The sequence below is a fragment of the Megascapheus bottae genome, chromosome 7 (assembly GCF_031878675.1).
Source record: "Megascapheus bottae isolate mThoBot1 chromosome 7, mThoBot2.hap1, whole genome shotgun sequence".
NCBI classification, from domain to species: Eukaryota; Metazoa; Chordata; class Mammalia; order Rodentia; family Geomyidae; genus Megascapheus; species Megascapheus bottae.
The window spans coordinates 41,845,257-41,859,965 of NC_143515.1; the positions used below are offsets into that span (position 1 = coordinate 41,845,257).

General features: G+C 39.8%; 1 protein-coding gene across 2 annotated transcripts in view; it reads left to right on the plus strand.

Annotated features, from left to right (window-relative positions):
• Positions 1 to 14,709, plus strand: part of Usp34 (ubiquitin specific peptidase 34) — a 206,822-nt gene that overhangs the window by 139,538 nt on the left and 52,575 nt on the right. For both annotated transcript variants that reach the window (XM_090336851.1, XM_090336852.1), the window contains exons 45-53: positions 977 to 1,123; positions 1,209 to 1,265; positions 1,355 to 1,432; positions 2,574 to 2,668; positions 7,616 to 7,788; positions 9,092 to 9,245; positions 11,679 to 11,757; positions 14,242 to 14,295; positions 14,408 to 14,503. In XM_090336851.1, coding sequence (XP_090192977.1) covers positions 977 to 1,123; positions 1,209 to 1,265; positions 1,355 to 1,432; positions 2,574 to 2,668; positions 7,616 to 7,788; positions 9,092 to 9,245; positions 11,679 to 11,757; positions 14,242 to 14,295; positions 14,408 to 14,503 — 933 coding nt within the window. The remainder of the gene's footprint in view (positions 1 to 976; positions 1,124 to 1,208; positions 1,266 to 1,354; positions 1,433 to 2,573; positions 2,669 to 7,615; positions 7,789 to 9,091; positions 9,246 to 11,678; positions 11,758 to 14,241; positions 14,296 to 14,407; positions 14,504 to 14,709) is intronic.

The following is a 14,709-nucleotide window of genomic DNA, read 5'->3' on the forward strand; positions in this document are numbered from 1 at the left end:
TCTCTAAAATAACAAGAGCAAAATGATTGTAGATGTAGTCCAAGCAGTTGAATACCCAGTTAGCAAGTGGGAAGTCTTGAATTCAGAGTGCAGATCACTCCCTTTCCTCTGTTCATTTGGCTTGGTGTAGATGTGCGAGCGTATGATCCCAGAGTTCAGGCAGCTGTGGCTAAAGGTGAATTTCAGATCATTTTAAACTGTGTATCAAGACCCTGCCCCAGAAAATGATGAGAGGGCTGGGAATGTGACTTAGTGGTAGAGTGCTTGCCTAGCATGCATGAAGCCCTTGATTCAGTTTCTCAGAAAAGTGGTGCTGTGTAGAGTGCTAGCCACAAGCAAAAGAAGCTCAGGGACATTTCATGCTACAGACAGGAAAAAGGGAGGGCAATTCCCTTTGTATATTTGCTACTATCATCTGTTTGTTTACTTAAGGCCTGTCCCTCCCCTTTCCTTTTTTTTTTTTTTTTTTTTTTTAAATGGGTCCTAAGGCTTCAACTCAGGGTCTGGGCTCTGTCCCTGAGGTGCTCAAGCTAGCCCTCTGCCTTTTTGAGCCACATTTCCACTTCAATTTTCTGGTGGTTAATTGGCGATAAGAGTTTCATAGACTTTCCTGCCTGTTATGGGTTTTTAACTGAGATCCTCAGATCCCAGCATCCCAAATATCCTAGAAGTATAGGTATGAGCTACCACTGCCTGGCCTTTCTTTCCCCTCCTCCCTTTTCTTTCTTGTTAATACTAGGGTTTGAACTCAGGGTTTTCACACTTGCTCTCAGGTTTGATCAGCTGACACCATTTGAGCCACATCTCCAGTGCTATTCTGCTGGTTATTTTTTTCTTATAGATGAAATCTCTTGGACTTTTCTGTCTGGTCTGGCCTCAAACTGTGATCCTCCAGATATCAGCCTCTTGAGTAGTTGGGATTATAATTATGAACCACTGTTGTTTAATATCATAGAATTCCCTTTTGTCATTATAGGAGAGTGAATGTAAAGCATACAATCCTCGGCCTTTCTGTAAAACATATACAATGGATAAGCAGCCTCTGAATACTGGAGAGCAGAAAGATATGACAGAATTTTTTACTGATCTGATTACTAAAATTGAAGAAATGTCTCCAGAATTGGTTAGTATCAGAATATTGGAAAGCTTCTTTGACATTTCTACAAGTTAGTCTCCTTTTACTAACTTTTGTTTGCTTTATATTAAAGAAAAATACCGTGAAAAGTCTATTTGGAGGTGTAATCACCAACAATGTTGTGTCCTTAGTAAGTATTGTATTGATTTTTTTTCCATTTTGGAGATTTTAATGTGTTTTATTACAATAACTACCAATTTTTGTTTGTTGATTCATCAGGATTGTGAACATGTTAGTCAAACTGCTGAAGAGTTTTATACTGTGAGGTGCCAGGTGGCTGATATGAAAAACATTTATGTGAGTGATACAGTAATTTTATGTGTGTGTTTTGCTGGTCCAGGGGTTTGAACTAAGAGCCTGGGTGCTGTCACTGAGCTTCCCACCCCCCCCCCCCCCAGGTTAGCATTCTTACCACTTGACCCCCAGCTCCACCCCCAGATTTTTGCTGGTTAATTGGAGTCTCACTGACTTCCTGCCTGAGCTGGCTTGAACCACAGTTCTTAGACCTCAGCCTCCAAAGTAGCTAGGATTATAGGCATGAGCCTTTGGTATACTTAGCTGTACACGTTTTAGGAGGTTGTTTTTTTTTTTTTTTTGGCACTTGTGGGGCTTAACTCAGGGCCTGAGCACTGTCCCTGAAGTTTTTACTTAGGGGTAGTGTTCTACCATTTTGACCACAGTGCCACTTTAGGTTTTTGAGTAAAAACTTATAAGAATCTCATGGGGGGGGCTGGGGCTGGGTGTTTGGCCTAGTGGTAGTGTGCTCACCTAGCATGCACGAAGCCCTGGGTTCGATTATTCAGTACCACATATATAGAAAAGGCTAGAAATGGCACTGTGGTTCAAGTGGCAAAATTCTAGCCTTGAGTAAAAAATATTCAAGGACAATGCCCAGGACTGACAAAAAAAAATAATCTCACAGGGACTTTTCTGCCTGGGCTGACATGAATGGCAATCCTCAGTTCTCAGCCTCCCGAGTAGCAAAGGTTACAGAGATGAGCTTCCTATGCTGTGTTTTGGGTTTTAAAAATAATTTAAGCTATTTATATATAGTGTGTTTAAAGGATATTAACTTTGTATTCTTCTTGCTCTGGTACTGAAATAAAATTTTAAGATAGCTTCCCTCCTCAAACTGGCTTTTGAATATAAATATTCAGGTTCTGTGTTTGCTTAAGCCTACATCAGGAGATGCAGGGTTCAGGATGAAGCCAGTTTGACATTTCAACAATTAGTCTAGTGTGCCATTATGTGCTTGTCAACTCAGCTATACTGGATGCCATAGGTGGAGTGATTTCTGGTCCAAGGCCAATCCATACATAAACATGAGACTTTACCTGAAAAGTAACTAAAAGCAAAGTGCTGGGAGTGGGGTTTGAAATTACTTTTTGTTAAGTTGTTATAAGCAATGTGAACTTTTCAATGTCATTTTAATACATAGGAATCTCTCGATGAAGTTACCATTAAAGACACTTTAGAAGGTGACAACATGTATACTTGTTCTCATTGTGGGAAGAAAGTACGTGCTGAGAAAAGGTATGGTTTTTGAAGTATAGTTTTTTTTTTTTTATCATTTTGAGAAATTGTGTACTGGAAGTAAAAGTAAACTAAGGCCAAACTAGAGTAAGCGTCTACTAAAATTGTATTTAAGCAGTATAGGTTTATTACGTCTTTGGTGTAAAGTAAGTTTTCATTTATAGTTTATTGTACTGTAATTTTAAACATAAATTGGCCTAGAAAGTAGGACTCTCCAGTGTGTAAGAAGACTTACTTTGGGGGGGGTGGGGCTGGGACTTTGGACCTGGGCTTTGTTCTTGAGCTCTTCAGCTCAAAGCTATTGCCCTACCTCTGGGCCTGGACTTTGTCCCTGAGCTCTTCAGCTCAAGACCACTGCCCTACCTCTGAGCCTGGGTGTTATACCTGAGCTCTTTAACTCAAAGCCCCCTCTGGAGCCACAATACCATTTCAGTTTTCTTGTGGTTAGTTGGAGATAAGAGTCTTAATGGTCTTTAGTATCCGGGCTGGCTTTGAACAGAAATCTTCAGATCTCAGCCTCCTGACTCAGAGGCTGCCCCAGCTTGTATAGATTTTTTTCCCCCTACATTCCAGGTGATTTTCATTTCCCTTGTGCCAAGTGTATTAGTTGTATGTGGGGGTAATATATTGAGGCTTTTAACTTAGAGCTCCATTCTCTAACATAGCTTGCAAGCTTACTTGGTTGGCACTGTACCATTTGAGCCTTATCTCCAGCCTGGCTTTTTTAGACCATTTTGGAGATTGGAGTCTTGGACTTTTTGCCTAGACTATCTTCAAATTGCAGTCCTCCAGACCTCAGCCTCCTCTTAGTAGTGAAGATTACAGGCATACATTAATCATAAATATGTGTGAGTGTATGTGTGTGTGGTCGTGTGACTTGAGCTCTGTGGCCCTGGACACTGTCCCTGAGCTCTTCAGCTCAAGGTTACCGCTCTACACTATGGCCTGGGTATTATTCCTGAGCTCTTCAGCTCAAGTCCCTTGAGCCACAGGGCCACGTCTGGTTTTCTGGTGGTTAATTTGAGATAAGAGTCTCAGGACTTTAGTGTCCAGGCTGGCTTTGAACCTTGATCCTCTGATCTTAGCCTCCTGAGTAACTAGAATTATAGGCGTAAGCCACTGCACCTGGCCCCTCATTGTACTTTTTTTTTTTTTTTTTTTTGACAGTTCTGGGCTTGAGCTCAGGGCCTGAGCACTGTCCTTGGACTTTCACAAGCTAGAGCTCTACTACTTGAGCCTCACCACCACTTCCGGCTTTTTTCTATGTATGTGGTACTGAGGAATCGAACCTGGGTCTTCGTGCATGCTAGGCAAGCACTCTCCCACTAGGCCAAACTCCCGGCCCCCCTCATTGTACTTTTTTTTTAAACTGTAATTAATAGAAGGGTTACATGATATATGCCAGATAAATGGTGCATTAATTCCCATACATTGATATCCTTTCACATGCCTTGGTCCCCATTTCCCTTCCCCCCTTCCCCACCCCTCATCTTGTCCCTCATTGTACTTTTAAGCATACTTTTTTCATAGTTTTCTTTTTCTCCTATTTGGCCTATTTACAAAATATTAGTAAAGGTCTTTCCGATTGCTTACCTCCACCTCTATAGTGAGAGGTGGTTTGTTTGTTTTTTAAACTTCCTTTCTTAAGATGGATCTTGCTCTGTTGCTCAGGTTTGCCTCAAATTTGTGATCTTTCTGTTTAAACCTTTCCAAGTACCAGTGTTACAGTTGTGATCAATATATGCAGTTATGAGTCTTGGTTTTAGTTCTAGAGATACATTGAGTGATAAATAGACATTAAGGACAATTTTTTTAAATTGTTACTTATTTTTGGCTGGTCCTGAGGATTTAACCCAGGGCCTGGGTCAGTGCTGTCCCTAGTCTTCTTTTCTTCCAAGCTAGCACTCTATTTGAGCTACAATATGACTTCCTGCTTTCTGAGTAGCTTATTGGAGATGAAAGTCTCAAAACTTTTCTCCCAGTCTGGCTTTGTTGTCCTCAGATCTCAGCTAGATTACAGGCATGAGCCACCAGTACCTGGTTATGCAGTTATTATAAGCAAGGGCAGAGAAATAGAAATGATCTTGAATACTTGAAATCCAGTGTCCAGGAGCATGATCTCATGGTACAATACTTGGCCAAGCATGTGCAAAGCCCTGGATTTGATTCCTCAGTATTACATACACAGAAAAAGCCAGAAGTAGTGCTGTGGCTCAAGAGTAGAGTGCTAGCCTTGAGAAAGCTCAAGGATAAGCTGGGCGCTAGTGGCTAGTGGCTCACACTAGTAATCCTAGCTGCTCACAGTTCAAAGACAGAATGAGCAGAAAAGTCCATGAGACTTACCTCCAATTAATCACCAGAATACCGAAAGTGGTGCTGTGCTGTGGCTCAAGTGGTAGAGCACTAGCGAAGGAAGGGAGGGAGAAAGGGGGTGAAGGTGGGAGAGAGAGGGAAGGAGGGAGGGAGGGAGAGAGGGGAGGGAGGAGAGAGAGAAGAAAATCCAGGGCCTGGGAGTGTGTCCTAGTGGTAGAATGCTTGCCTACCATGCGTAAAGCTCTGGGTTGGATTCCTTGTTACCACATACACACAAAAAGCTGGAAGTGATGCTGTGGCTCAACATGGTAGACTGCTAGCTTTGAGCTGAAGAACTCAAAGACAGTGGCAGGGCCAGGAGTTCAAGCTCAACAACAAAAGAGAGGGGGAAGAGGCAGGAAATGAGGATATAATAATCTACAAAATTGAGAAGAAATCCCTAGAAGAAGATACTCAACATAAGGTAGTTTCCAGAGATAAAATAACTGGGGGGGGGGGGGGTAGAAGGGGCTGAATTAGCGATTTTGATGATTGGCCCTGGTGGTTCACAGCTTGTCTGTAATCCTAAATACTCAGGAGACCTGAGTATTTGACAATGCTATTTGTAAGCCAGCCCTGGTAGGAAAGTCCATGAGATTAGTGGTCATCCTTGTCGTTGATGTTGTCATCATCGTTGTCATCAGCGGTGGTGGTGGTGGTGGTGGTGGTTGAGGGTCTTGAATTCAGATCCTGGGTTCTGTCCCTGAGCCTCTCCATAAGGCTAGCACTCTATCACTTGAGCCACAGTGCTACTTCCAATTTTTGAATGGTTAATTGGAGATAAGCGTCTCACAGGGACTTGTCTGCCTGGGCTGACTTTGGACAGTGATCCTCAGATCTCAGCCTCTTGAGCAGGTAGGATTACAGATGTGAGCCACCAGTGCCTGGCTCATGAGATTCTTGTTTCCAATTAACTTCTAAGAATCTACAAGTGGGGCCGTGGGTTAAGTGCTCAAGTTATTGAGTATTAGCTTTGAGCAAAGCACAACTCTGCAGACCCATAGTTCAAGCTCTAATATAGTACATGAAATTTTTCTCTGAAGCAGATGTTTTAGTGGTATGTTTTTTTCATCTCATAAGAACAGATGTAGCATTGTCAGGGAATATGGCAATCAGTAAGTGTGACCATTTTAGAAGCTAAGCATTAAATAATCAGTAGAAATCTTGTGCCCTCCTAGCAGAGATTCACAATAGAACAAAATCTAGATAAATAAGGCCATATAGTATGATGCTAAATGTAAGGACCTCCAGGATAAAGAAACAAAAGCCATATAATAGGTGATTGTTGTCCTTAACTTACTATGTTATCTCTCATCTCTTTTACTGTCCCTTGGTTATCTCATATTGTTATAATATTTCACCTTGTTATCTGATATATTTTATAAATGCTTAATTGGTTATTTGAAATAGGAGAGGGTAGGGGGAAATCAAGTTGTGCAGGGGGAAGGGGGGAGGGAAATGGGGACCATGACATGAGAAAGGGTATCAATATTTGTGAAGTAATGTACCTTCTATCTGGTGAATATAATGTAACCTTTCTATTAATTACAATAAAAATATATTAAAAAAACAGCCAAGAAGCAAGAAGGAACTTTGTGATTAAATAATTTCTCTAGGTTAAGAGAATTGAGCATGTTTGAAGGTTGATAATGAAAAATCACTATACAATATTAAAATTGCTTAAGATTAAGTCTCATTTTTCTGGTTATTAGTATGCATTTTAAAGGAATTATTTTCCCTCAGTAAATCTTCTCATAAGAGAAGAAATGTAGATATTATTAAAAGATGACAAATTCTTCTGAGAATTGAGTTACAATAAATAGAGTATTAGCTTCCTGACATGTTGCAGTTCTGTAAGAATATATATGGATTTTTTTTTTTTTTTTTTGCCAGTCCCGAGCACTGTTCTTGGACTTTCTTCAAGGCTAGTGCTCTACCACTTGAGCCACAGAACCACTTCCAGCTTTTTTAAATGTATGTGATACCAAGGAATCGAATCTGGGTTTTCATGAATGCTAGACAACCACTCTACCACTAGGCCAAACTCCTGGCCCATTAATTAATTTTTTACACAGGATCTTATGTACCCTAGGCTGCTACCTTGTGCTGAGATTACTGATCATACCACCAAACTCAATGATATTTCATTGTAACTTTATGTCCTTGGTGGGCTTTTTTTTTTTTTTTTTTTTGCCAGTCCTGGGGCTTGAACTCAGGGTCTGAGCACTGTCCTTGGGCTTTCCTTAAGGTTAGCACACTACCACGAGACCACAGTACCACTTCTGGCTTTTTCTACATATGTGATACTGAGGCATCAAACCCGAGTCTTCATGTATGCTAGGCAAGCAGTCTCAGTAGGCCAAAGTCTTGGCCCTTGGTGGCATTTTTTGTGGGGCAGTGAAGAGGCAATATTAATTCTACACTATATACAAAATGATCATTGTTATATCTCCACGTGTTTGTATTGTATTCCAGTAAGTCTCATCTTGGTTGGCTTTGCATGGAAACTGAATCAACTTGAGAACCTTTGCTGTTGAAGCTTTCTGTGAACAAAGAAGTATTTAAAAATTTTCTTTGTTGTTGTTTACTTCTCAGGGCATGTTTTAAGAAATTACCTCGAATTCTGAGTTTCAATACTATGAGGTATACATTTAATATGGTCACAATGATGAAAGAGAAAGTGAATACACACTTTTCCTTCCCCTTACGTTTGGATATGACACCATATACAGAAGATTTTCTTATGGGAAAGAGTGACAGAAAAGAAGGTAATTTTTCCATGTCTTGTATTTATTATAAATCTCCACTAATAAGGAAATAAATAATTCATTCTCTATAGTTAATAAAATTTTAGAAAATAAAATATGAAAAATAATGTAGCACATTGGTTCAACTAGTAAATGATTTAGGATCATATTCTAGGCATTTTTCTAGACACAGTGATGAACAAAGTAAACTTGTTTGCTGTCCTTGTGGGGCTTAGGTCTAGGTAAGTGAACACAGGTTTACAACTATGTTGTATTACCATGCAAGACAGTGAATTGTATTACAGATCTAGGGGACTCAAGCTTTCACACATAGACAATATTTAAGCAGAAGTAGGAGGTTGAAAAGACAGGATGAGCTCTTCAGTAAGAGGGTAGAATGCTTATTAAACAGCCATAAGGCAATACTTAGAACATTTTTTGGTATTAAACTGTGCTAATAATTTTTGTATTTGTTCATTGTGAAACCACTAGATTTTTAAGTAGAGAGCTGACAAAAAAATGAGTATTGGGACCAGTTATAAACTGGATTAGAAAATGATAAAAGGTACATAGAGAGGCTTTTATTCATGGTGGATTTTGAAGATAGTGACCAAGAAAGATTGGATCAAGGGTCTGGTTTTGAGATGTAGTCCTCAGATCTCAGCTTCCTGAGTAACTAGGATTACAGGCATGAGTCACCAGTGCTCAGTTAATCTTTACTCACTTTGCAGTTTTGATTGTGTACTCAGGCCTATATAGTCTGCCTTGCTCTTAATTCTGTTTTTGTTTTCTGTGTAGTTTGAAAGTAGAACCCATAATCATTTATATCCTTCAAACATCTATTAGTCTAGTTTCTTAAGTATTTTGTTACTTTTTGTTGTGAAATCTTTGTGGGTAGGAATTATGTCTTATTTGTTTTTATCTACACAAGTCTCCATGCTACCAGTATAATGTTCCATTCTCCTTAACATGATATTGAAAGACAACTTGTTTATTTTAGGTATTTCTTGCATTTACTCATAATAAGATACAGTTGAATGAAGCATTTGAAATTATTTCTAAGGGGTAGCTGGACTTAACAAAGATACTTCTATTTTATATATTAGAGTTATTTGTGATAAAATGCTAACACGTGATAGTTTCCTAGTTGCTTGTTTATTGTGTTCTTTGAAATAGTGGATTTGTGACCTAGTCAATAGTTTAAATGTATACCTATTTAACATATAAACATATACTAGTTTACTATATCAAATGTCAAAAGTGATTTTGTCACTGTTTTGTGACTTTCAAAATTATTGCTGTTATTTTTATGTGATCATTTCAGGTTTTACAGAAGTGAGTGAACAATCAAAAGACACAGAGAGCTATGAGTATGACTTGATAGGAGTGACGGTTCACACAGGAACAGCAGATGGTGGACACTATTACAGCTTTATCAGAGATATAGTCAATCCACATGCATATAAAAACAATAAGTGGTAAGTTTTGGGTATTTTTTGGTGGATTTTTTTTTTTTTTTTTTTTGCCAGTTCTGGGCATAAGCTCAAGGCCTGAGCACTGTCCTTGGATTTTTCTCAAGGCTAGAACTCTACCACTTGAGCCCCAGCACCACTTCTGGCTTTTTCTAAGTATGTGGTACCAAGGAATCGAACCCGGGTCTTCATGCATGCTAGGCAAGCACTCTACCACTAGGCCAAACTCCCGGCCCCTTTGGTGGATTTTTTTAAATCTGTTTTTCTTTTAGATACAAATTTGTGATAGTTTTCTCTTTTGATAAAATTTTATTATTAGGAGATGAGAGTATTAAAATGAAAGTGACTTTGAAAAGTATATATATGCATTGTTTTTAAACATGAAAGTGTAAAAACCTTCATTGCTGGAGTGGTAGCTCATACCTGTAATCCTAGCTACTCAGGAGGCTGAGATCTGAGGATCAAGGTTCAAAGCCAGCCCAGGCACGAAAGGACCTCAGATTCTTATCTCCAATTGACCTCTAGAAAAGGGAAGTGGGGCTTGGCTCTAGGGTAGGGTGGTAGCCTTGAACTGAAGAGCGTAGGGATAATGCCCAGACAAGGGGGTAGGGTGAAGCCTTGAGTTGAAGAGCTCAGAGACAGCACCCAGGCCCAGAGTTCAAGTCCCATGACTAACTAAAAAAAAAAAAAAAAAAACTTATATATATTTAAAAAAAAAAAACCCTGCGCCTCCTCCAAAATTTTGTGTTACGTACTCATTCACTAAGAAAATGTTTGCAAATTTCCTTCAATAGGAAGTCCTTTATATGCCGCTTAGAATTTACATTTTCATTTTGCCTTTTTCCTTCTAGACACATTTTTGTTTTTATCATTATTTATTAGGTTAACAGTTGTAAGCACTAATAGCTACTTATGATCTTTATATATCTTATAAAGGGTCTTAAGTCTAAGCTGAGCCATTGGCTCTCAACTGTAAACCTAGCTACTCAGGAGGTTTAGACCTGAGCATCACAGTTCAAAGCCTACCTACCAGGGCTGTTAGAATCATTTCTCCAGTTAATCACCAGAAAACTGGAACTGGCGCTATGGCTCAAGTGATAGAGCACTAGTCTTGAGCTTAAGAGCTTAGGGACAGTGCCCAGGCCTACAATTCAAGCCTCGTAACCAAAAATTTAAAAAAGCAATATAGAATGGATCTCAAGCCCAGGGACTAAGTTTGCTTAGACACTTTTGTAAGTATTAAGAATATTGCTTTGAACAAAATACATTGAATTCCAGGTACCATAATTTCATTCAGCTATTAATTTTGATTTCATTTGTTTCTATCTTTATGGTGGCTTTTCTTACCTTAATTTATTTTTTGTCTGTCGTGAGGCTTGAACTGTGGACCTCGGTGCTATCCCTGAGCTCTTCGGCTCAAGACTACCCTATCTACCAGTTGAGCCACAGCACCACATTCGGTTTTCTGGTGGTTAGTTGAAGATCAAGAGTCTCACAGATTTTAGTGCCAGGGCTGGCTGAGACCCTTGATTCTCAGATCTCAGCCTCCTGCGTAGCTAGGATTACAGGCATGAGTGTCCCTCTTGGCTGAAGATACAGTTCTTTAACACTGTAACCACCTTAAATTTCATACTTCTGGCTTGGCGATTCATGTCACTGTACCTAGTATATTCAAGGCCTTAGGTTCCACCCTCAAAGTGGCAAAGGAAAAAAAAATTCCTCTTTCCAAGAACTGGTGGCTCCAAAGGACCTGAGACTTTTATCTCCAATTAACCTGTAGGAAATGGGGGGGGGAGCAGTACCCTGGAGCTAAAGAGCTCAGAGACACCACCCAGGCCAAGTTCAAACCTCATAACCCCTCCCCCTCCCAAACAACAACAATAAAACCCTAGCTCAGGTTAGGAGCCTAGTGTTTGCCTAGCATGCATGAAGTCCTGAATTCAATTCCTCAGTACCACATAAACAGAAAAAAACAGAAGTGGAGCTATGAGGGGTAGTGCCCAGGCCCTGAGTACACGCCCCACGACTGGCCAAAAACCAAAAACAAAGAAAACTCTATATATTCAATTCCTTGTAAATTACAGTTGTGAAAAAGAATTAATTAGAAATTAATAAATACTCCAGTATTGGTACCATATCAGTATACAATTTTAAGTCTTTTATGCTGTCCCTGACTGAGTTCTATCCTTGAGCTCCTCAGCTCAAGACTATGCTCTAACCTAACCGGGAGCCAAGCCTCACTCCCTGTTTTCTAGGTTAATTGGAGATAAGAGTCTCAGGTCCTTTTATACCTGGCTGGCTTTGAACCTTGATCCTCAGATCTCAGCCTCCTGAATAGCGTGAGCCACCGCGCCTGGCTTTGAAGTCTTTTGTTAAATAGTAAACATAATAATGAAATATTCAGTATATTTGTAATTGGTACCGTGTGCTCTATTTTAGGTATCTTTTTAATGATGCTGAGGTAAAACCTTTTGATTCTACACAACTTGCTTCTGAATGTTTTGGTGGTGAGATGACTGTAAGTTTCATTAAGATTTTCTTAGTGACTTGACTTTTCTAGGTATCATAAAACTTAATAGTAGCAGAGTAATTTTTCTCTGTAATCACTAAGGGTCTATTATAAAATCTAAAATTTAGTTGATAAAATATTTTGGGGCTGAGAGTTTGGCCTAGTATAAGAGTGCTTACCTAGGGGCCGGGAGTTTGGCCTAGTGGTTAAAGTGCTTGCCTAGCATGCATGAAGACCCGGGTTCGATTCCTCAGTACCACATACATAAAAAAAAGCTGGAAGTGGTGCTGAGGCTCAAGTGGTAGAGTGCTAGACTTGAGGAAAAATCCCAAGGACAGTGCTCAGACCCTGAGTTCAAGGCCCAGGGCTGGCAAAAGAAAAATAAACTAAATTACTGATATAATGTGAAAATTCTTATACAAAGAGCTTGGCTTGACCCGACCTTTAATTATTCCTTTAGTACTTTTTGTAAAATAGCAACAGCCTGATTTCTACTACTTCTAGAATACAAAAAGAACATCTTTTCAAAATCATTTATAGTAGGGGCCGGAGTTTGGCCTAGTGGTAGAGTGCTTGCCTAACATGCCTGAAGACCCAGGTTTGATTCCTCTGTATCACATATATAGAAAAAACCTGCAAGTGGTTCTGGGACTCAAGTGGTAGAGCTCAACCTTGAGAAAAGCCCAAGGACAGTGCTCAGGCCCTGAGTTCAAGCCAGGACTAGCAAAAAAAACAAAAACAAAAAAAAAAACTACAACAGGACATAGAACAACATATTTTATTCCCCATTTATTCTAACAGTGAAAGCTTTTTTGAAAACTTTTAAAAACCCTATTTGAGTGAGGTGTGCTAACCTGTATCGTACAGAGCCTTGGGCTTGACCTTGGTCAGCTCTATTAAACAAAAAAACACCTATAGGGGCTGGGAGTTTAGTCTGGTGGTAGAGTGCGTGCCTAGCATGCACAAAGACCTGGGTTCAATTCCTCAGTACCACAGACATAGAAAAGCCAGAAATGGTGGTGCGGAGGCTCTAACCTTGAGAAAAAAGACCAAGGACAGTGCTCAGGTCCTGAGTTCAAGCACAGGACTAACCAAAAAATAAAAATAAAAAACAAAAAAGCACCTATAAACATATGAAATCCTGTTGATTTTGTTCAACTAATCTCCATTTCTCAAAGAAGCCTTAATAATAATTTTAGATTTAAGGAACATGCTTATTATAAAAGAAACTTCTCTAGAATTATTCTAGATTTTAGTCAAAGACTTGTTGTTTTGTTTTTTTTTGTTGTTGTTTTTTTTTTTTTTTTTGGTGGGTCATGGGGCTTGAACTCGGCCTGGGTGGTGTCCCTGGGCTCTTCAGCTCAAGGTTACCACCCTATCCCTCAGCCTGGGCATTGTTCCTGCTCAAAGCTAGGGGTTAATTGGAGATGAGAGTCTCAAGTTCTTTTGTGCCTGGGTGGCTTTGAACCTTGATCCTCAGATCTCAGCCTCCTGAGTAGCTAGAATTATAGGTGTGAGCCACTGCACCTGGCCCTTGGGCTTTTGGGGTTAAAGCTAGCATTCCATAGTGCCACTTCTGACTTCTTGTGTAATTGGAGGTAAGAGTCTCACAGATTCCTGCCCAGGCAGGCTTTGGAGTGTCGAGATTACAGAGTGAGCCACTGCTACCCAGCACTACATAGGATTTTCGTGAACAGCACATAGGATTTTTTTTTTGGTCAGTCCTGGGGCTTGAACTCTGGGCCTGGGCACCGTCCCTGAGCTCTCCAGCTCAAGGCTACCACCCTACCCTTTGTGCCACAGCACCACTTCCAGTTTTTTAGTGGTTAATTGGAGATAAGAGTCTCATGGACGGCCGGGAATTTGGCCTAGTGGTTAAAGTGCTTGCCTAACATGCACGAAGACCCGGGTTCAATTCCTTGGTACCACATACATACAAAAAAGCCGGAAGTGGTACTGAGGCTCAAGTGGTAGAGCTCTCGCCTTGAGAAAGTCCAAGGACAGTGCTCAGGCCCTGAGCCCAAGCCCAGGACTGGCCAAAAAAAATAAAAAAGAGTCTCATGGACTTTAGTGGGAGGGCTGGCTTTGAGCTATGATCCTCAGATCTCAACCCTCCTGAGTATCTAGGATTACTGGTGTGAGCCACCAGTGGCCTGCTATTACATAGGATTTTTTTCCCCCCCCAGTCCTGGTCTTGAGCTCAGAGCCTGAGCACTGTCCTTGGACTTTCCCAAGGCTAGAGCCCTACCACTTGAGCCTCAGCTTTTTTCTATGTATATGATACTGAGGAATTGAACCCCGTCTTCGTGCAGGCTATTCAAGTACTCTTACCAGTAAGCCAAATTCCCAGTGTATTACATAGGATTTTTGAGTGCAGTGTTATTTGAATTTTACAATACTTTGAAATATCACTAATGAAGTACAAGTAATATTGATGAAGTAATTTACAGCTGAATAAATTCATTTTTAAAAGAAATTTTTCTGTTTAAACAGACAAAGACTTATGATTCTGTCACAGATAAATTCATGGATTTCTCCTTTGAAAAGGTAATTCTTTCATAAATAATTTGTGTTGTATGCTTTCTTGTATGTGATGTCTAACTTTAGAAGTATGTTAAAAATGAAAATAATGCTTTTTTCCCCCCTCTTGTCTTTAAAGACACATAGCGCATATATGCTGTTTTACAAACGCATGGAACCAGAAGAAGAAAATGGCAAAGAATATAAATTTGATGTTTCATCAGAATTACTGGAGGTAACTCTGACTTTGACTTTAGCAACAGTTTATAATATATTAAGTGTTTATGTAAGGAATGCTATAACAGTAGATCTAGTTACACAACATTAAGATTTATAGACCCAGCTAACTCTTGAGAATATTTATAGTTCATAAGTAACCATATAAACTGTTGAATGAGAGGAAGGGAAATGGAAAATAGCAGTGAAAAAGATTAAGCTGGA